The sequence below is a fragment of the Grus americana genome, chromosome 13 (genome assembly GCF_028858705.1).
Source record: "Grus americana isolate bGruAme1 chromosome 13, bGruAme1.mat, whole genome shotgun sequence".
NCBI lineage: Eukaryota > Metazoa > Chordata > Aves > Gruiformes > Gruidae > Grus > Grus americana.
The window spans coordinates 2,607,302-2,629,180 of NC_072864.1; the positions used below are offsets into that span (position 1 = coordinate 2,607,302).

General features: G+C 46.0%; 1 protein-coding gene across 5 annotated transcripts in view; it reads left to right on the plus strand.

Moving 5' to 3' along the window:
• Window positions 1-955: 955 nt before the first annotated feature.
• Window positions 956-21,879, plus strand: part of KLHDC4 (kelch domain containing 4) — a 28,141-nt gene continuing 7,217 nt past the window's right edge. Inside the window, exons 1-7 of one of the 5 annotated variants that reach the window (XM_054840681.1) lie at window positions 956-1,189; window positions 2,581-2,672; window positions 3,693-3,771; window positions 4,742-4,840; window positions 7,908-8,044; window positions 15,335-15,427; window positions 16,343-16,502. In XM_054840681.1, coding sequence (XP_054696656.1) covers window positions 1,091-1,189; window positions 2,581-2,672; window positions 3,693-3,771; window positions 4,742-4,840; window positions 7,908-8,044; window positions 15,335-15,427; window positions 16,343-16,502 — 759 coding nt within the window. In that variant the 5' untranslated portion in view covers window positions 956-1,090. Of the gene's footprint in view, window positions 1,190-2,580; window positions 2,673-3,692; window positions 3,772-4,741; window positions 4,841-6,399; window positions 6,467-7,907; window positions 8,045-11,893; window positions 12,431-15,334; window positions 15,428-16,342; window positions 16,503-21,879 lie in introns of those variants that run through there. The other 4 variants (XM_054840683.1, XM_054840686.1, XM_054840684.1 and 1 more) reach the window with 4 other exon arrangements.

Genomic DNA, 21,879 nt, shown 5'->3' on the forward strand with positions numbered 1-21,879 from the left:
GGATGTTTGGGTTAACTTGGTGGGCATTGAGCTGTACCTTCAGTGGATATCCTCACTGGTTTGGGGGTAGGTGCTGGGTAGGACACTGATGAAAATCACCCTGCTTCCAGGTAATGCAGGTTTTTGTGGGAATTCAGTGAAGAATGTAATTGTACTACTTCTCCAGGAGTGAGAAGCAATTTTGAAGCGCAATTTCAAAAGCAATTTTGAAGCGCAGGGGGATGAAAGGAAACTCACAGCTCAAAGATGTATTTGAACTCATATTTACAGTGTACATGCTGGTTCTATGTTCAAAGTTGGCATTTTCCCAGGAATTTTACTTGGGCTCAGCATCCATGTGAAATACCACGCAAAAGGCCAAATCACCGTTATTCCTTCCCCACCATCAAGGGCAAAAAGCAGCTGCCCGGCATCGCCTTGCAGTGCCCAGCGTTTCCTTCAGCTCTCCAACACCCCAGGTCTCTGATACCAGCCTGAATAAACCTCATTTCCAAACCTTTGCATCTGAAAACGAAAACACTTGTGCAGCCCCCCAATCCCCAAGGTTTTCAACCCACAGTTCATTTTTATTTCTGCGCAGGGCCTCTCCCCCCAGGCCTAGCTGGGCCTTTGGGCAACCCCTAGGCCCTTCGCTTCCCTGGGAGGGGCCATTTTGTGTGAGGGGAGGGGGCCATTTTGTGGGTTCAACGGTCTCCTCGGGGCAGGAATGAATGGGAACGTGAGTCCAAAGCGGGTCTGGAATCCGAGGGCCGGTGACAGGCGGTGTGTGGAGCTGTGTTAAGGCTTCTCCCCGGCCCGGCGGGGCTCACGGGGCCGGGCCAGGGCAGCCCCTGCCCGCAGCACTCTCTCAGCCCCGGCCCGGAGCTGGGGAACCGCGGGAGGGAAAGCTGCGGGCCGATGCCGGCCGCGCCGAGTCCGCCGGCCCTGCAGAGGGCCCCCGCGGCCACGCCGCTCGGGCAGGAGGCGGGTCGCGGCCTGGAAGCGCCGGGCCGAAGCGGGCGCCGCTGCCCGACCCGTGGTACGCTCGGGGCGGCCAGCGCGGCGTGGCGAGCGCGGTGCTCCTCGCGCGGCCTAGCCCGGCCTTTCAGCCATGGGGAAGAAGGGGAAGCGGGAGAAGAAGGGAAAGGGGGCCGAGAAGACGGCCGCGAAGATGGAGAGGAAGGTGTCCCGCAGAGCCAAGAAGGAGGAGGTGAGGGGAGGGACCGGGGGGCTCCCGTAGCCCCGGCCCGTGGGGCCTGGGCCTCGGCTGGGGCGATGCGGCGCTTCCTTGGGCCCCTCGGTGGGTCGCGGGGAGGGAAAGCTGTTGGTGGAGGCACGGGGAGGCCGGAGGAGTGGGCTGGAGACAGGGGGTTTTCAAGTTGAAAGTAAAGGAGTTTATCTAAACGTAGGTGGCTGTGACTTGGCTAAGCCCCTTGGGTGCCTGCAGGTCATCAGTGGGGTACCAGGTGTGCGGGCCGAGGGGTTTGCACATCCCGTGAAACTTTTAGGGTTAGTGTTAGGGCAGTCCTGTTGAAAAAGCAGTATTTGTGCACAGGGCTGCGGGTCAGCGTGTGGCTAAGGGCTGTGGAGCTCTCAGCGCCTGTGTGTGAGGGCACTCAGAAAAGGGGAAAAGGGGTGAAAAGAAAACTGCTACCAGGAAGACTTTGCCGTATTGCTGACAAGCTGGGTGTAGCGTGTGACAGAAGATGTACAAGGAGGACAAGCAAATGCAGTTTAAGGGTCCCTTCTTGCCTTCTATCAGCCCCATCCTTCTGGTCTTAAAAGCAAATGAAAATAGTTGTTTCTTTCACTCCTAGAGTGGGTGTTCGTTATCAGGTTTCAAAACAGCTACCTTTTCCTGGTCAAAACGTGGTGTTACCAGCGTAATGTAAAACCTAAGACACGGAAGGTGCCGGTGTCCATGTATACTAGCTGTGGGGAGAGCTGATGCTGCAGAGGCAAAATCCCCAGATTTTGTAAATCTCTGCTTTGACCACAGTTTTAGAAAGGTGAACTGAAGGGAGTTGTAGGAGACAGCATGGATCAGAAACTCCCCCTAGCTGCAATGCTGCTTCTGCCCTTGCAACTCGGTGTATCTGCAGTTTGGAGGCAGATTTTAGTTGACAGAAGTTGAAAGGGAATAAAAATAGGTGCAGGTTTCTCTCCAGCTAAAATATGAACTGGGAATAGAAAAGAGTTTCCAGTTCCATTTAGGCGTTTTTCCATTGCAGACAAAGAGGAGAACTAGCTAGATGGTAGCATATAGTTGCTCATCATTTTGTTTAGGGCTTAAATGATTTGTATTTATTTGCGGATTTCTGCAGTGTTTCTGCTGCAGGAATAGCAGATGTGCACTAAATGCACTTTGAATATCATCCTTTTAGGACTCTTTTGAGCAACTTTTGAGAGTTTTAGGGGAGACCAATCTTTAAAGCCTGTGTGGAAGTACTCAGCATCCGTTTCTTGTAGTTGAATGAAGGGAACCTAAACAGATGATTTTTTTTTAAAAAAGGGAAATCATGAGGGTGAGTGCTGGTTTCATGTGGTGTACAGATGGCTCTGTGCATGTCAAGGAACTCATATCTGGCTTTTTATTTTCAGGAGGATCTTGAAGCCCTGATAGCAGAATTCCAGAGTTTAGATGCTAAAAAGACCCAAGTAATTGAGACATCCTGCCCACCTCCCTCACCCAGGTAAGAGATCGTATAAGACTTTGGCTATCACTTATGCAGCAGTTGATTGTCTTTTAATGAAATTTATTTATGTGAAGTTATTTCCCGAGAGTGGAAGGCATAATATCTGGCATAGCTGATATCTGGAGTTATATCTACTATATTGAATTTCTGGTTTAAAAAAGGACCAAAAAAAAATTTTTTTTTTTTTTGGCCTTAAAATCCACTTTTTAATCATCCCATCAGCACACTTAAAGGAGGCAAAGCAGGGTTAGATTACAGGGCTTTGAGGACAAAAAAAAGTTAAGAGGAAGTTTTGGATTTGGACTAGAAAGCTGAAAGGACTTCAGAGGCAAAAGGACATGTCATGGGATATAAGCCACTTTCTCAAGTGTAGGCTTGAGGTCCACATGCTTCTAGGTTCTGTATTTCTGTTTCCTGTGGCTGATTAAATAAATGTCTTTCTCTGTGATACCCATTTTCTTCTCTGTGTAGTGGGACAGGTCACTACACTGCTGTTAATCTCACAGGGGTGTTACAGTCGTCAGTTAGTTCCTCCTTGGGAGTGGTAGGGATCTGTCTCCGCATGGCGCAGAACACTTTGGTGGCTGGTAAATGAGCAAGGACCAGTGGTGACTGCAGAGTAGTGACGCAGATAAGTTGATACGAGACAGCCCAGTTCCACCCGTAGTTATGTGCCCCCATAAAACTAATTTTTGTTCTTGACACACCAGCATTAAAATTCAAGAGCTCACGTCAAAAGGCGTGTTAAATGACAGTGTAACGTGTGCTCCTAAAATAGGAGAAGATTTCAGACAGTGTCAAATTTATCTTGCTGAAAGTTTTTAAGAAGTTAATTTCTTTGAGAAGTTTTTAGCCTTGGGGTGAATATCACAGCCTAGTAATTTGGCAGATGATGGAGAGACCTTTGTGGCTAGAGGGCAGAGGTGCTAGTGCTAGCTGAGTTAAAGGCTGCACACTTCTGAGTTTTACAAGACTCTTATGCATCTACTGTTTTGGCCATCCCTCTTTCTTTTGCAGGCTGAACGGCTCCCTTTCTGCCCACCCTGAGAAAGACGAATTGATCCTTTTTGGAGGTGAATATTTCAATGGTCAAAAAGTAACGTATACTTCCATTTTTTTCTTTATTCTACCCTCTCCCTGCCTTTTACTGTAATTTGCATGAGTCTCATTTGGAGTGAAATTCAAGGCAGCAGTCATAAAATATGTATTTGTCCCTGAATGAGAGCAAAATAGCCTTTTAATTTTGCCGTGATACTGTCTCATGCCTGAACAGTTGGCAGGAAGGAGACATGCTAGAACCCATTAAGGAGTCAGAGTGATTGTCTCGGCATAAATATTTCAGGGCTTCATGATTTCTCCAGACTTAATTGTAGTCATATCTGCCCCTCATTTTTGGATAACTATTGAAAAATCTCTATCTTCCATCTTTCAAAACAAGATATTCTGCAGTTTTGCTACTGGCAAGGCATTGCTTGCCTTGGAGATGTGTACAGTAGCAAATATTTGCAAGTGGGCACCCTTGTTACTGAATTTCTGCAACTTCCAAGTGTTTATTGTGCTCTTGGAGACAAACTGGTCTTCATGACCCTGAGAAGTTGTACATATTGTAACTTGAAAACTCAAGCCTGCCAATGATATTTGGCTGCTTTAGGGTCACCCAGTGCGATGTGCTAAACTAACTTTGCTTGCTTCACTACCTCAAGCTGCTCCTGTCTCTGGAGTTGAGCAGCAGTTTGGGCAACTTTAACCTGCACATCTGTGTTAAGCTCCAACTTCTTAAGTACTCATATCTTGAGCTATCACAGGCTTAACCAAGGGTTTGGGAAAGAACAGTCCAGTCCAGTGGATCACTCTTGAAAAAGTTGCTGAGTCCCAGTCTGGTGGAGGAGGTCATTGTCCTCCTTCCCTGCCTGATGAGGCAGGTGAGCTGTTTCTTTGCAAAGCTGGTGCTGTGCTCCTTTTCCCCTAAACTCACAGATAACCCTCAGGGGTACCTGTGCTTGGACAGACTGACCCTGTCCAATGCAGAGCTGTGCTGATGGGTGTTTTCTCTTCCTCTCTAACAGACCTACCTGTATAACGAGCTGTATGTTTACAACATCCGGAAGAACAGCTGGTCTAAAGTAGAGATCCCCAACCCACCACCAAGGCGATGTGCTCACCAGGTAGAGTACTGGGTGCCAGAGCAGCAGTTGGAATTGGATGGCGCTAAAGATGGATGGGAGTTGATTTTTATTATTTTTTTTTTTAGTTTGTTTTTTCTCCTGAGGGTTTCTGGCTTCTCTTCATTCTCCCTGTAATGGGCTGCTATTGGTGTCACTTCACCTCTTCTGCTGAGGGGGCCTGTACAGGCCTGTCCAAGGTGCTTGTGCTCTCCGATCACTGGGTGGCCTCTGGAAATGTTAATTGTGGAATGAAGGTTTGGGGTTGTATCTGTTGGGTCGACAGGACTCATGGGAGAGATTCTTCTTTTGAAGATGAATGCTCTTTGCTGCGTTACATAGGGACCAGCTCAACCATCCATGATCCCAGGATGGCACTGAATTTTCAAAGTGCTGGTCAGCGTATGTCTTTGAATTTGACCAAAGTGCTATGAATGGCAGAGTTGCTGTATGTGATTATTTCCTTAATGCCCACAGGCCTACATCTATGGGCGTTACGAATACTGCCACTCTAGCCATGTCGAAGACCCATTACTGTAGGGTATCCCTGCTAGCACGTAGCAGTTGGGCTTTGCCAAGTGTCCCAGCTATACAACACAATGGACCACTAGCACTCATTGTGTGTGTCCTGCCTTTGGGTTGTGATTTCTTTTTTTTCCTTGCAAGTTGGCCTGTTTTTTCTTTTGTCTGCAAAGGCAATAGGCAAAGTCATTTAAATTTTCCCTGGGATGTCATGCCTCTCCCCTAGAATTCACCTCTTTGGTGCCTGTGTCATTATGGTCACTGGCTGGTTGTGATGATGAAGGATTTGGGTTTGTTTACTTTATGTGAACACCTGCACGTTAGAAACTGGACCAAAGACTTGTATTTTTTGCAGGTCTTTGGCCCTCACCACCTGGCTGATAGATTATCTTACCTGTCGCAGCAAGTGGCTGGGTGACCAGTACATTTCAAAAGCTGGTGTACGGGATGCGAATGTTATTTTCCTACCCATGGCCAAAGCTCTTTAGAGCTTCCTGGTAAGATCCAATACCCTGGTTAGGTTCAAATACCCCTGTTATGCTACACCTAAATGCCAGTCTTGCTCTGAGCTGTGTGTCCTTTCTTGAATTCAAAGGTTCTGACTTGATTTTTGGGCTACCTTGTGGTGCTTGAACTTGATTTCAGAGGGCAAATTCCACAAGGAGACCATAAATTCAAACATTTTGAAAAACCAAAATTGCTTTGTGGGTGTGGAGTTGAGAGGTGCTTGTTGGGGTGTTGGTAGCCAGCAGGTGGCTGTCTAGCAGCTGAATCGGAACTGAGCAGGCAGGCTGTGCATCAGGGAGCTGCAACTGGATTACAACGGAAATAAAATGAGAAACCTATCTGAGGAGTCCTGCTTCAACAATGTTTTCTGTCTGATAAGTAATTACAGTCACACAGGCGACAGTTCAGCCTCATTAGTTGACTGGTTTGTTGTCTTCCTTGTGACTTTATTTTTAATGCATATTCTGCATTAGCTCAAAGGTAAACGCGTCTCTGTGGGTTTGTATGTGCTTGTTTTCAGTCCTATTTGTCATCTCTGGTCTCTGACACACGATCCTCTGAGTTAGACTGACTTCATTACATCAGTTCAACAGAGCTGAGGTGAGAATAGCTATGGATGGTGTTCCCTGTTGTTTAAGGAAAAGGTTTGGCTATGTCATGAATTTCGAGCCAGCTCTTCAAAAGGTCACACACTTGTATGAGCAGGCTGTTGTATATACCTTCCCCTTAAGCTTTTAAGCACTAGATACCCATGAAAATCAGGCACGTATCCCCTTTGTTTAGGTAACTTCATGTTCCCACAAAGACTACTTGCAAACACACCCCATATTTTCTCATGTGTTTAATCGTTGCATGTATAGGCTGGTTTATATCAGGGCATGGTCATGTGTCAGATGGTAAAAATCTTTTTTGCTGGTTGCTGGGAAAGACAGGCAGGTAATGAAGCCCTTCTGAAGGAAGAGATCATCATCCCAATGTTGATCTGTGACAGGTACCCTGGAAAAAACACGTGCGGAAGAATTTGTTTGTAGTGTAAACAATCCAAGAGTTCCCAGTCAAGGAAGAAATTTGCACAGTCATGTAGTTTACTTTTTGAGATTCCTTCCTTTTTCCTTAGTCCTTACACAGATAATTTAAAGGAAGTAGAGTCTTGCTTTTCTCTCCCTGATTTTACCTGTCAGCTTGCATCGCAATAGCGTTTTAGTGCTGCTCTGTGCAAAAAAATTATAAAACCCCTGTGATACTCTCCTCTCTGCTACCTGCCCTAATCAAATCAGAAAGTCTCCTCTTGTCCAAATGCTATGCATTTCCTTTTGCGTTTGGGGTTTTTTTACTGTTTTTTTTTTTTTTTTCTTGAGAGGAAGCAGTAATGCTTTTCAGGTCTTGGGAAGAGTCAGGTTTGGACTTGTGCTGCAGCTTGGCTTCTTTACTGTTTGTTGTTTTATAATCTATAAAAACTGCAAAGGGTAACTGTGCACTATTAATGGCCTTTTCCAAAATACTTTTCCCTGCGTTACTCTGCCTGCCCAGTGCTGGGATGTTAGGTGTGTCTTGGAGGCAGGAAGTGCCCCTCTTCCTCCCATGGCTCGGAGTTCATCAGCCCCGGTATGTCTTCTGCAGGAGCTATTTATGTGACTAAAGAATGGGTGAAATATTGCCAAGTCTTAGCTGTGGAGAGGTTTCCTTTTGGTGAACAGAGAGAATTGAATAATTATTGTTAAACTAAATCCCAAGATGCTTCCCAGGGAACTTTGAATTTGTAGGACTGGAATTCAAGATGTCAGGAGGTGGGAAGAGCCCAGCTCCTAGGCCAACTTTCCTTTGCTGTAGGGAAGGTGTGCTAAACAATGAGTAACTTACATTTAAAATTCCCCTTCCTTCAGCCCTGGAGAGCTGCTGTTGTAAAACAAGTCAGCAGCAGCCGCTGCCACTTGTCTGCTCTCTGGTATTTGGAGGCAGCTGCACATTTGACTGATGAAGTTCTCCTGTCTCTGGTGTCTGAACCCTTGTCTGATACAGCTCTTCTTTCTTCTCCTGGCAGGCGGCAGTGGTGCCCACAGCTGGCGGGCAGCTGTGGGTATTTGGCGGGGAGTTTGCATCTCCAAATGGGGAACAGTTCTATCATTACAAGGATCTCTGGGTCCTGCATTTGGCTACCAAGACCTGGGAGCAGATCAAGTAAGTGATGTGTTCTGAAGTTGATGTTGACCTCCTGAGGAACCCTGCCAGCGTGATCTGAGTTTGATTCCTGGTATAGTGCAGTCCGCTCATCTCTCCCTTGAGTATAGAGGTGCCCATCCTAAAAACAGTGGAGAGGACAGCCCCCAGAAAGAAGTGAAAATGAGAGATGTGTTCCAAGTCCATTGAGGCCAAAGTTATTAATACGTGATATTTGGACCATGGGTGTGCTTGGGTGTTACTTAACTGAAGGAAAGAGTATCATGAGCAGCACTCTGTCCTCCCAGCCATGGCAGGTGTAGATGTCCAATTTCAAAACAATACTTGTTGCTCCATCTGCTTGGGCTCTTCCTGGCTGGCCTGTACAAGACCAGGATCTCCCAATTTTACCATTGCTTGAGAAGACAGCTTGTATCTTGTGTCTATCCACAGAGCCAACTTCATTCCTGATAACTTCTATTTGCTGCCTCAAGATTCCTAGGGATAAGCAAGCCAATAATTCAGACCTGTCAAAGTAAATAGGTCCCAAAAGCCCTGATAGTTTTTGACAGGAATTGAGGTGTCTAAATATCTTTTTGTGGATCTGGCCTGAAGTCCTCTGCTAATGTTTCCTTAACTTTTGGCTTCTCGGTTTTGCTGCTCACATTTATACTTGCATGAGAGAAGAAGAGGTCTGGTGGGTAATCCAGTGGCCTGAGAGGCAGGAGATGTGGCTTTGGTTCTGACTTGGACATAGACTTTCTCTTGGAATTTGTGATTGTCTTGATGGGATTAGTCAGAGCAGAGCTTCAGGTGGGCTGGAACTCCTGTGCAGCTGACCCTTGAGGTGGCACTGGGGAAAGCAACAGCTTTTGAACATGCTCATCTGCTGTTTGACCTGTCAAGCTCCTGGTTATGAGCTCCGTGTCCTTCCTTCAGGTGAGAAGCCCTAAATCTGCCTAAGTTGATCCCCTTTTTGCCCTGCTTACAGAGTGTGGGTGCCTGTTGTCTGTCTCTTCTTACACAGTAATTGAGAGGGTGGTTTAGGACTGAGCTGTGTGGAGATGGATACCCTGGCTCTGCCTTGGCACATGCCAGAGGCCACACGGTGAGTCATCACGCCTGTCTGCCTTTTTCCCCCCCTCCCTGCAAAATGGTAACATTGATACTGCCTGACAAGGGGAAAATCTAGAGGTTTAATTTTACTAATGTTAATGTAGCACTGAAGGGACTCTGATGTGGAAGGTGCAGGGGGGCATATAAAGCCAAAGTGCAGAAAACCCCAAGGAGACTAAAACAGGCTGGGTTAGAAGGATGCTTCACAGCACAGGATCCCAGCAGCTGACTGCTCTGCGAGAATCCAGGGATCGTCCTTTTGAGTTGCTCTGGGAGGCTGAGGGAAAACTGTTTGGTTTGTAAGCAGCTGGTTCCTGTCCATCAGTGTGGTTCTTGGCTCCAGACCTGGCAGTGTTAATGTAATAACAGCTGTAATTTGTCATGTTACAGGAAGCCAGGTTTAATCTAGTGAGCCCTGCTTGTCTTTGAGAAGTGGGGGTGAGAGAAACCCTCCAAAATGATGGAGGGCTCTTTAAGAGGTGCAAGGATTAAAAAGACCTGTCACTGTGCTGGCTGATCTTGCCTATTGTTGTTAGGCAGAAGCTGACGTAATGACTGTGACTGTACCCCTCCCAACTCCCCCAAAATAACTTCTGAATCCCTTGCTCAATCTCAGCCAAATAAAGGGGATGAACTCAAATGCATTACGTCCCTACCAGTTTCATGTAAGCAGGCGGGGGGGAGGAAGTGATGCTCGCCATAGAGTCCCTGCTGAGAGAAAGGGTTGACATTTCAACCAAACTCTTGGTTGAAAAAATCCTCACCGGAGAGCAGCGTTAATACCCAGCTGCAGGGAGAGCGAGGGCGGGAGATTGTTTTTTGTGAGCCATCGGAGAATCCAGATGAGGCTTCGTTAGCTCCACCACTGATGGCGCAAATTGTTCTCTCGTGGGTTTGCAGATGTGTTGCTGTAGAGCTGATTTAGGGTTTTTCCATTCCCAAACCAAATGCTGCAGTACCTGACCTGCCTGGGAAGAGGTAATGAGGTGGTTATGAGGCTCTACTCGTCCCACATCTTATCCCATGTGGGCGAGCAGCCATGGGGATGCTGAGGGTAACTTACACTGCAAAAGCACCTGTTCCCTTCCTGGAGCTGAGCATGAAGTTTGTGTGTTCTGCAAGTTGTAGGATGCTCCCAGCAGTCCCAGGCCCCAAGTGGACTAAAACCACGACAAGAGGTTTTGTTGTGATGGGTTGTTAGTGAGGAGGGAGCCAGACGGGCAAGGCGAGTTCCTGGTCCCACCTAGGGAGCAAGGTCTCGGTACCACACTCTTCAAGCCACCCGAAGCTACCCTCCATCCTCAGGTATTGGTTGTCACATGTCACCTTGGCTGCCATGCCACAGTGGAAGGATGCATTTGGAGACATTGATACTTCATTGGTTCTTAGCAGATAAAAGGATAGGCATTTTCTAAGTAAGCATCATAAATTATATGGATGAAAGTGCCCTGCAGAGATGATCTTTTCTCTCTCCCTGCCCCATGCAGGATCTACTCCATTTGAACTTCCCGATTGGACCTCTGTCTTTCAGCCTTGCTGGAATTTTGAAAATGCCAGTGCCCTGGTGCCAGTGTTGCAATAAAACAAAGTGCATCTCCTCCCCATCCTTGGGCAGAGCTCCAAGAGCTGCATTAATGAGGCATCTGGCGGAGGAGGCTGGGAGGGGATGTCTTTGTTTTAATGCTAACCTGACTGAGTGTGAAAATCAAGTTTCTGCTGCCTCTTTGCTTTTCCATATGGCATCTTGATTACAGTCTGCTTGGAAAGGGGAAGAGGAAAGGGCAGAGATGATTGTTGAGTTGTACGAGGGATTTTTTTTCCTACTTCTTTTAAAACAATGATCATAACACATGCTGCATTTCACTTCCTTCAGCATTTTGCTTTTCTTGCAAGGGAACCCCATTGCTGCTGTCATTTTTCCACATAGGTTTCTCATGTCTGTCTGAAGTCAATCACTTGCTTCTTTTGGATTGCCATTAACCAGCTGGGATGACTGGTGACAGTGAGGGTCAGCTTAGGGCCTAGTGGTATTGGGAGAGTGAACACGTTTGGGAAGACTAAATAGCGGGGGCAGATTGTGTAGGTTTGTGGGTGAATGCTGGGGCACCGGCCCTGGTACAATAACCCTTCACTTAGCAGGCCAAGCAATCATTCCATGTGTCCCTTGTGGTAGCAGTGTTACCTGAATAAATAGCTGGTGATAGACATTTGGGGTATTGCCTAAACTCAGTTAGGCTTGGAAGACCTCATATTAGTGCAAATAACAGAGTAACATAATTATTCAGTAAGAAATGTCTGGACAAGAGAGACAAAGTTCCTATTTCTGTTCCACATGGGAAGAATCATGTGCCTGGTTTCAGGTGGGTTTTGAATGGAGTGGTTTGTGTGGATTGAATAGCTGAGAAGACCCTGCTGTGATCTGAACTTGCAGTTCTAGGAAATTAGTTATTCCAGCCCCACAGCTTAGATTTCAGACAATTATGTTGTTCTTCCTGGCCTCAGTTTATGCTACAGACCATCTTGGTGCCATAAGAGGCTTGACTGTAAAACACTTTTGAAGAGAAAACCTTGAATAACTCATCCCTGTGAGTAAGATCCCTGTGCTGTGTCTGCAGAGGCTGCTGGGGAAGTGGATCTCCATTATCTCCTAGCACAGAGCACAGTGCTGCCAGTCTGCTTGACAGAGTTAAAAATTGTTGTATTTAGCAATACTTATTTGCATTTTGCATGCGTAAAGGCGGTCCAAACACAACAAATCCCAGCCCGTTAAGAAGATTTGCCAGCAACTGACTTTGACTTATTGGAACCACCTTACCATGTGTGTGATGCACAAGGTTGCCTCAGTGCGTGAACTGTTTGTTACTCTGCCTTAGAGCTAAGCAATATTTTAACCTAATTGTGTTATTCTTTCCCAGAGAGAACATTCTTAGTCAGCTCTGTGTGGCCCAGTGCACTCCCTCAAAGAGAGACAGGGAGCATCATGCTTTGGGGTTGTGCTTGGGAACTGTTAGATCCTTCCTCTGTGTAGCTCTTTGCCTTGCTTTTGAGCCTGTTTAGCTCCCTTCCCTTTAATACTGGAATGTTAATGATACTTCCCATAACAGTTTTGTGAGATGTGGTGCTATAAATATTTCAGGGTGGCGTTTCAGAAGCGTATGTTTAACGCTGTTTACAGAGAGAATTGGAGCAGTCACTGCAGTGCAGCATGCCTTTCAGCATAGGTTTGGTTCTGATTGACGGCTCTTCTTGCTCACGTGCCGGCACCGGAAAGATCAGGACCTGCAACACAAGGTAGAAAGGTGCATTGGTGCTTAAAGAAAAGAAGGCTATTTTGGTGTAGCATTGAGTAAGCTTCCTCTGTCAGCCCAGAAGTGAGCCTTGCGAGCTTGTTCTTTGGTAGATCAGGATCCAAAGGTACAACTGTTGATTGACTTTGCAAAGGATTTGACTCGAGTATTTTGTGCCTTGTGGCAATTGTGTATTCATTTGTATACTTCCTAACTGAGTATACAAACACATGGATGCACTGTGTGTGCCATTGAACGGAACGATTGTTTGTATTCACGAGTGTAAGATGTGAAATTGAACACTGAAGTCCTGGGCTTCAGCTGCCTCAAATACTGGAAGATAAAAGTGCTTTGTCCTGAAATGCCCCTTTGTTGGGATGTTCTCTGCATCATCACTTTTATTATAATGGAAAGGTTCCGAGATTGATCTGAGAATCCTCTGGATGAAGGAATGAATGAAAAGGTAGCTCACTTATGCAGTCTGTAGCCACTGTGACATGTAAGTCTTTAATTCTTGAATCTGGGGGCTGAATTCAGGTCTGTTATGTTACTATAAGTCCCAGATTAACTCCACAAGCAAAAGCGAATTCCTTATGGAGCGGTTCTGATCAGACTCATGCTGTACATGTGTAGAGCCAGTCCTTATCCAGACTTATCTTTTAATCTATTTTTAAAAAAAGTCTGGAGAATTTACAGCTCCCTCCCACATGTCTGCTTTCTGGTGTCAACCCCATGAAGTAGAGTATTAATCATAAAGTCTGTGAAACCATTTCCAAAATGCTTGTTTTGGACCATGAGCAATGATACAGGTAAAAGGAGAAAGTTTGCATTTGTGAAACAAGTCTTTGAGCTTGCAGCATGTGCCTTCTGGAGTGGCAGGATGATTCTACGTTACCGGCAGTCCTGCTTGACTATGCCATTTGGTTTTTCCAGTGTTGTGTTTGGAGACTGGGGACAAAGGACCTTGGCTGTATGAATAGCTCTATGTAAAAATACTTTCTAAGAGCAGTTGTTGTAAGTTTAGGAGGGCATGTCCTTACATCAAAGACTATAAACTTTCCTTTATAGCTGATTCCTGCATTGTGTAACACTAAGGCCTGTGCAGGGTGAGGCCTCCTGGAACCATGTTTCAGCATCAGTTCTTGTAGCTTGTGTATGTACTCTCAAGAAAGGGAAGAACAGCCTTGTGAGTAAGAACAAGTGGTGCTGATGCCAGTGAAACTTCTTCAAATTCAGATCAGGTCTCAGACTGGATGTTTTTGTTTGTGACATTTGTACACTTCTAGGAACTTATTTATTAAAACACTCGCATCAATGAATAAACTTTTTATTGTTCAGAATTGATTTTTGGCTTGGAGGAAACCTGTTGGAGAAGCAAGGCAGAGGATATTCTCTGAGAACAGGATTTTATTGCTAATGTTGATTTTTAATTCTTTCTTTAAAAAAAAAAAAAAAAGATTTTAAAAGGTGCCATCCTCTGGAATAATAATGTGGGAGCTTTTTGCAGAAGAGAAAATAATGATTTCGCATCTTGATGAAATTAATACTAGAGGTGCTATTCTGCAGGGTGGTACTTAAAAATCCAGTAAATGCCTAGAAAACCCTACTCTCTGTTAGAATAAAAAGTCTAAGCAATCAATATTAATTCAGTCTTACCCAAACGCTGCTGTTCTGCTTGGAGTTTTTCATTATGACTGGTGTGAGATTGTCATTTTTGATGGTGAATAAGGGCCCTCATTTTCTCTCTCCACAGAAATCTATCACCACACTTTACAGCTGCCTGCTGCCAGTTAAAGTGTAGCAGTAGGGTTATGGATTTAGGTTTTGCCGTCGTTTTCAACGGTGAGCAGGTTTCTTATTTATTTAGGCCCAGATTCTGCAACCACTTAACACATGTTAACGCTGCCTATTTGAGAAGTCTTGCTGAGTTCAGTGGTGCTAACTGTGTGCACTTTGGGAGACTCCTCAGCGAGAAGGAAAATGTGATAGATTAATCCATGGGGGCAGAGAACACACAAAGCAAAACCGTGTTTCTCTGTGGTTTGGCCTCAAGTTGCCTTTGTTTTGGGAGTTCTTGAAGTTGTTTTTGTTCTCTCTCATATGATGCTCAGTCTGTGGGTGAACATGAAGGAAGGTGCATCTTCATTGCGTCTCAGGAATGTCGTTGCCAGCTGCCTGACTTTGCGTGAAGCTTTTGGATGTGACAGATGGGGTGTTGTTGCTTGTTCCTGCAAATGGAAGTGGCACATTTAACTGAAAGGTCAGGAAGGCTTGAAAGAGGAGAACAGTAATGTGTAGCTGCTTTTTAATGTGTAAGATAATAACGATGACTTGTTTTGCTGCAATGCCTTTGTTCTTGAGGAAACTTAAGTAATTTCCAAAGTCTTTTCACTAGTTTGATGTTCTATCCTAACTGCAGGTGGATGAGTGAAGACACTATGGGTACGTGATTTCCTAAGACATTGAAGGAGACTGGATGTCAGAACCAGTCTCTGACTCTTACTTGGTACTTGGAGAAAACATCTCTCTCTGGAGTGCCTTTCTTGCAATTGTGGGAGTTAACTGCTATTCATTAGACTCTCCTGAAAAATTAGCTCCTGAGTCATAGCAGAAAAGACTTCAAGACTTTGGGTGCTGTTAGAGACTAGATGGATTACCACTAGGAATAAATTTGTTACTGCAGAATGCCTGTGTTGCAAATACCAAGAGTTACAGGAAGAGCACACACACTGTTCTGGAGAAAAGCATACATATGTGTTAAGGCAACGAAGTTCCCCATGGTTTCCCGTTCCAGGAGAACAGAAGCTGAACTCAACCAGCCCAGCTGCCAGTGGCTTCAATAAAAATGGACTGACATACTAACAGGAAAGGGAATTTTGCTGATAAGTGGAATTTCTTTGCATTGCAGGGCATCAGGGGGTCCCTCTGGACGAAGTGGACATCGAATGGTTGCTTGCAAAAGACAACTGGTCATCTTTGGAGGTTTCCATGAGAGCGCAAGGTGGGTTACCACGGGATGGCTGGTGGTACTGAATCCTCTTGTTAAAAAAGACAGCAGAATTCCACCAGTAACAGAAAGCTGAGCTTTAATGGAAGGATTATCCTCAGCGGTACTGTTACTGAACTAGACTTTTATGTTAGAAAGACAAGTGATTTTGATTTAAAGTCTTCAAGTGTTTGAGAAACTATTGTACCACTTAGCTAACCGCTGAAGTAGCTACTCATCCTTGTAGCGAAAGCTCAATACATCACTTTTGGCCTCTGAATCTTGTCAAAGAGCCTTGTCTTCCTAGAAACATCTTTTCCAGCAGGCTCTTGCTTACTATGTGAGGTCACAGCTACGCTGTAATGGGGACTGTGAAGAGAGCTACATGTTGTTGCAGAGACAGTAAGCAGCATAACTGCAGTCCCTGGGAGCACAATGCGAGTTACAAAGCCCACCCTAGATTTGGCTGTGTCCTTGGGAGTTTAACCTGTGCAGAGCATTTTCCACTAGCAGTATGTGAGCTGGCTAGTAGAAAGAGAACAGGGCATATGTATATTTTTCCCACCCCTCCTAGGCAGATATAGCTCTAATCTGTTTTGATCTTTCATGTTCTGGTTTAAGTTACCTTGGGCTGGAAAGAATTGATGAAACCTCTGTTGTAGTAAGGAGTGACATAGGTAAAAAAGAACCCAGAGGGGTCTTGCTTAAAGGAGCTTTGTCAAATGCAAATTGTGGCACTAAAATAGTAACTTTCACCTGAACAAATCTCCTGTACGCTGTTACGGCTACGGAAGGAGAAAAGCCGTGAATGTTGAATAAGGTGTTGCACCTCTTCAGAGGTTCCTGGTACTGTTCCTGAAGTGATATTTTATCCTGTCCTAAATGGTGACCATTACAGAAACCTGTGATGTGCCGATTTGCTCTCCCTAGAGATTACATCTATTACAACGATGTCTATGCCTTCAACCTGGACTCCTTCACCTGGAGCAAGCTGGCTCCATCGGGGATTGGGCCGGCTCCAAGATCCGGGTGTCAAATGGCTACCAGTCCTGAGGGCAGCATAATCATCTATGGAGGCTACTCCAAACAGGTATGAGAGATTTTGTGGTAAGCCGGTGCAGTATTTCCTAGATTCTAAACTGAAGAGTTGATGGAAAAACTAAGGGGCTAAAGTGAAAATTAAAGCATGACAAACTCAGGTTGCCTGAGTGGGGCTGATGCAATGGTCTTGACCTGTGTTGGCTGTGAAGTCCTGTGTTTTTTGGAGAGGGCAGCCAGCTTAGAGCTTGGGAGAGCAAAATTGAGGTCTCTGTACTGCTACTTCCCTCTGCTGAGTTTCATAAGCCTTGTCTCCAGTGCAAGATTTGGTGATCTCATCACATAACTGCCCGCTGCTCTGACTGACAACGTTTCTGCACGTCAGGCAGCTGCCAGATGTCCAAAAAGCACTGGTAATGAGAGCGCCTGTTAGCCTGTGGATATGCCAGCTTGAAGTGAATGTACAGTTGTGCCCTTGGACTGTTTGTACACAGGATGATTCAGGCTGCTGTGAACCAGTGCTACTACCAGAAGAGGCATCTTGTCTTCTAATTGTGCCTTTCTTCATGCAACTGTGCTGACTGAGGAGCTTATCTCAGTTAAAATGAATTTTGTATTTTCCCTGCTAATCTAATCCAATATAAGGGGATGATAGCACACAGGTAGGAATAAGCAACTGGGAGAAATTACTCTTTTTGGCAACAGTGGTGGTTACTGCCAACTTAAAGCATTCTCAGGCAGTATTCGTCCGTGTTCCAGCACTTGCAGATTAAAAGCAGCAGCTGCCAGGAGACTTGTATTGTCTTGCATCAGTGAAAGGGTTAAGGGACCAGCACTAGTTAGCAAACTCAATAAGCCAAAGACGACTGTTGATGAGCACCAGGTTTCCTCTGCTCTGCTTCTTGCTTTGTTAATCATGGTAATTTATACTGGATAGCCCTTTAGACCATATGTCCTCATTGACCAAGTATCCCTGTCTCTGTGCTGGGAGGGAGGAAGTAAATATTTCATTGAGCAAAAGGCTCCTGCAAAAGCTTTTAATGTTGCAAATGCAGACAGAAGACCCGGATCCTGCTGCTACTGTCTCAGTGGAAAGGCATCGCTTCCAGCAGTGCGTCGCTGGGGGAGGAGGACGTGTTGTTCTTCTGATGTGAATAAATGAACAAAGAAGAAAAGCAGGGAAAGGGGAGAGAAGATAGTCTGTCTATATATTTAGAAGCATTTGTGCCTCCTCACGGTCTGCACTTAGGGCTCTATCTCATCAGATGTACATTTGATTAAATAGCAGTAACAATGTAGAGGCATTTTCCACCCGAAAGGGCTTTGTCCTCTTCCTTTCTCTGTCCCGTTTCCTCACTCTTGAGGGTGGGAAGGAAGTGTGAGCCTCCATGCTATGCTAGATGTGGATCTCTCATGGCTACTGAAAGCATCTGGGTTTCAAGTGCACACCAGGCCCCACAGAAATATAAAAGTCGATGCATGTTTGCAGTTGGTTCGATTCCATTTTACAAGGGTGGGCTCTGTCACACTTCTGTGGCTTATTTTGAGCTAATAAAAATGAAGTAGAAGGGATGGGAGAATGCAAAGCTGCCCTCGGCCTTTACGTAGGGTGTTGAGCAAGGGTGAGAGCTGGGTGCAGTTCCACTCCAGCTTGGAGAACAGCTTTTAGATTAAAACAACCACTCCTGTTGTGTATCTGTTTCCTTTGTAATGTAGAGAGATAAGTCTGCTTCTCTCTGATGTGCCATTCCTCACAGAGACTCTGCCTGTGTGTTCTGTAGCACAACTTTCAGGCAGGAATGGTGCAGCGAAGCTACAAACTGACCAAAGCACTGGGCAGAATTTTCTCTGCAGCTTTCTTGAGATGCAAAGGCAGCAAACATTTAGCATGCTCCTGAAAATTTAATTCAGCAAGATTTAGCTCCTCTAGGAGAAACACAACTTCATTAATGTGTGGCTATTTAACTCTCGTTGTGTCTGTTTATAGCCGATTATTGAGCTGAGTCTCTCTGGATTCACTTTGAAGTGAAGAAAGTGTGTTTGGCTTGTGTACTCCCCTGCCAGAGTCATTGGCTGGGATACTCTTGGGAGAAATAAGAAGTAGATGGTGGAGGAAACAATACTTAATTGGAGCTGGGCAGGCACAGGAGAAGACCTATTCCTTGTCTCCAATTAGAGAGGCAGATGCTACATTCAGGAGTGCTATGAGGACATTTTTGCATATGAAACCAGGCAAGTGTCCAAGCAAAGTGCCATTCACCAAGTCATGTAGAGTCTTCTCTTCTAATATGAGGCAGGTCTGAGTTGTACATGTGCTGTAAAAAAGGTGGAGATTTGTGTGGAGGCCTCCTGAGGCCAGAGCTGCTACCAGGCATGTATATGGTGTGAATTGGTTTGGAGGGAAGAGGAGTGGAAATCAGAATAGCTCCTCTCTTTTAGTATCGGCATGATACGGCTGTCACATTGCTGGAGGAGAGTTGTGATGCGACAAGGCTGCTTCTCTGCGATGAGCAGTTCTGATGCGTTATGTCCTGTGGTCCCCTTAGCCCTTGTAAATCTGCTTTGAAGTACTGTACCAAAATAGCTGTGCGGTGTGGTATAATGCACGTTGCCTTGGGCAAAAAGAGATGTAAGCCCAGGAGATTCATGGTTATGGGTGGAATTGTAGGCATCTTTGTACCCAGCTGGATGTTGGGGCTCTATAAAGCCTGAGCAACACTATCGGCTTGCAGCCAGGGACGTTCCCCTGGTTGGGAGATCAATCTGCCTGTCCTCAGCCTGGTCAGCAGGCGTTGTGAGCCGGGAAGGCAGAAGCAGAGAGATTTGGTCCCTGCATTGATTTGCTGGACTTGCATGCAGAACTGAGTGCGGATAGTCAGTTTTTGGTAATATCTGTTAGTCCAGGCCATGTTGCTGAATTCCCTTCTTATGACCTGAATAAGAAAGTCTCTTTCATGGCTGGGGAAATGGAGGCAGAAAAAATCAAGTGACTTGTCTTAAGGGACTCCAGAGTGTCCATGCACTTGCGGACAGAGCCAGGACAAGAACCTTGGTACCCAGACATGCCTTTGTCTGTGCCAGCCACTAGATTTTGCTGACCAAGTGGTAAACAACCAGGATGCAGATGGTTAAAAAGGAGCTTTACAACCCTGAGTGCAACTAACTTGAGATGTTGGCGCACAAATTGTCAAAAGCATGCCTGATATTTTAAAATGCACAATTCTTAACACAATGGTGTCCCTGTTGCGTTCATCTGTTTCATCTTCAGCCTAGAAATGATAAAGGCAACTTCTACGATCCCTTACAGAAGGAAATGTTGTGGATGTTGTCAGCTCTGCCTAAAATGTACTTCAAAATCCCACAAGGAGCTCAGACTTGCTCTCCTGCTGATCTTAAAGATGTCCTCACCCGTTTCTCATGCTGGGGATGGGGCTTGCTGCCGCAAGCTGCATTTTTGGCTGTATAAAGCAATGAGACCTCTCTATTGCTAGGCAACGTGAGCGCACTGTGCCTGACTGGCACGGCGAATGCAGCCAGGAGGTGTTGGAGGCTAACGCTGCTCTACCTTGCAGGTGCAAGCAGCCTACAAGCCATGGGAGGGCTGGCATTAACATGTGTGCAAGGCTTTTGGATGCCAAAGACAACTAGCGTGTGGTGTTTTTTGGGGGGGGGATTGGGGTGTTTTTGGGGTTTTGGGTTTTTTTTAGTTGCAAGCTTTGCAAAGCTGAATTGGATTCTGCTGGGAGATTGCTTGTGGCAGGGCTGAAGCATTTGCCTGAAATGCAAGGTCTGGTGGGACTGGTTCCCTCCGTAGTTCTGCCTGCTAATGGCTTCTGCTAATTGGACGTTTTTTGCCACTGTTGATCTCTTTTTATCAGACGTGTTTAGCACATTATGCATGGGGAATCCTGATTCCCCTTCTTCTCAAGAACAGCTCTCCATGCCTCAGTTTCCTTGCTCTTTGAAGTGGGATAAACAGGCGTCTTGCTGTCTGTCAGAGGACCTACAGTTCTTGTAACTTCCTAATGTACCTGTGTGTGCAAACAATAGGCTGTGGATATCCAAACTAGTTTTATGCTTGAAAGCAAACACCTGGAACTTCAAGGCAGTAAGGACAGTGGGGGGAACAGGAGCCTCTTGTGACTGAGCGAGTGATTTGGTCAGGGCAAGCGGGTATCCCGGTGCAAGGGGATTGATCTCTGGAGTAGCAGTGTACAGCTTGCTGGTGAAGTGTCTGCTTTTGAGCCAGTGTGAGTTGGGGAAAACAGGCATCTCTTTAAGAACAAATAACTAACTCCCACTCCACCTCATTGGGGTTTTCTCAGCCCAAGAAGCTTTGTCATGTTGCACACGCAGCATGTTTACTACAGGGAGCCATGTGGTTTTCAGGAGAAAAATAATGCAGTTATTCTACGCAGCTTGTACAACGGTGAAGCCAACTGCTCTTTCAGTAGTTGCTATTTCCCCTCCTTTTGTGCAGACAGCGCACATCTTACTGTGCTCCTGCACACTTCAGCCTGTGCATCCCCTCCATATACGAATGTGTGCTCTGTCTAGCATTTAAGAACAAACTGCAGCCTACCTGGGACTGAGGAGGAAATAAGCACCGTTTCCGTTAACTGTTAGCAGACAGGCACTTTGCAGTCACTGGGGTGTGCTTCAGTGCTATAAGGTGTGAAGGCTCCTGCCTGTCTTTCCCTCCCCCTCCTCTGCCCGTCCATCCCTGACAGCTCTTTGCTCCGGGAGAGGCTTAGAGGGGTGTTTGGTTAAGGTGAGGGACGGACTAAAAAGGCTGCTGTATCTCAGCTGTCCACAGCCTGCAGTGCGTTGGTGACTTCTGCTGCTCTAGACCTGCGTGACAGAGACAGCGAAGGGTGACGTTGCCAGAGGATGGCACTTGCTCGGCACGGTGACTCACAGCCCTTTGAACTTGAGTGCTACTGCTGTAGATGCCACAATGCATGCACTGCCGGGCTATGAATTGGTGTGCTCGATACTTAACAGCACCTATCCTAGAAGGCCTTTCTTTTCCTTCCTGCCCTGACAGCTCGCTCTCAAGGGTCTGTTCAAAGTGGGCAGCTCCCAGCCCCTCCAACCGTGTCTCCAACACCAGAGGTCCTCTAACTATGCCTCAGAACCACTCACCAATGCAAAAACTTGTCTTGTTTTGCATGTGCCGGAGAACTGGTGGTGGCTGAAGGAGTCATCACTGTGTAACCTCTTATTCAGAAGATAGGACTTCCTGTCCCTTGTGTCTGATGTGCTGTTGCTTGAGGACAGTAGGTGGAATAGCGCAGTTATTGACTTCATTGAAGTGGTTGCATAGAAGAGGATCTCTCCAGTGTAGACACCTTGTCTGGAAGAGTGTGTGTCTTTCAGCTCACTAATGGGCGTGCTCAGGTGCATGTGGAGAGCAGGAAGTCATGTGA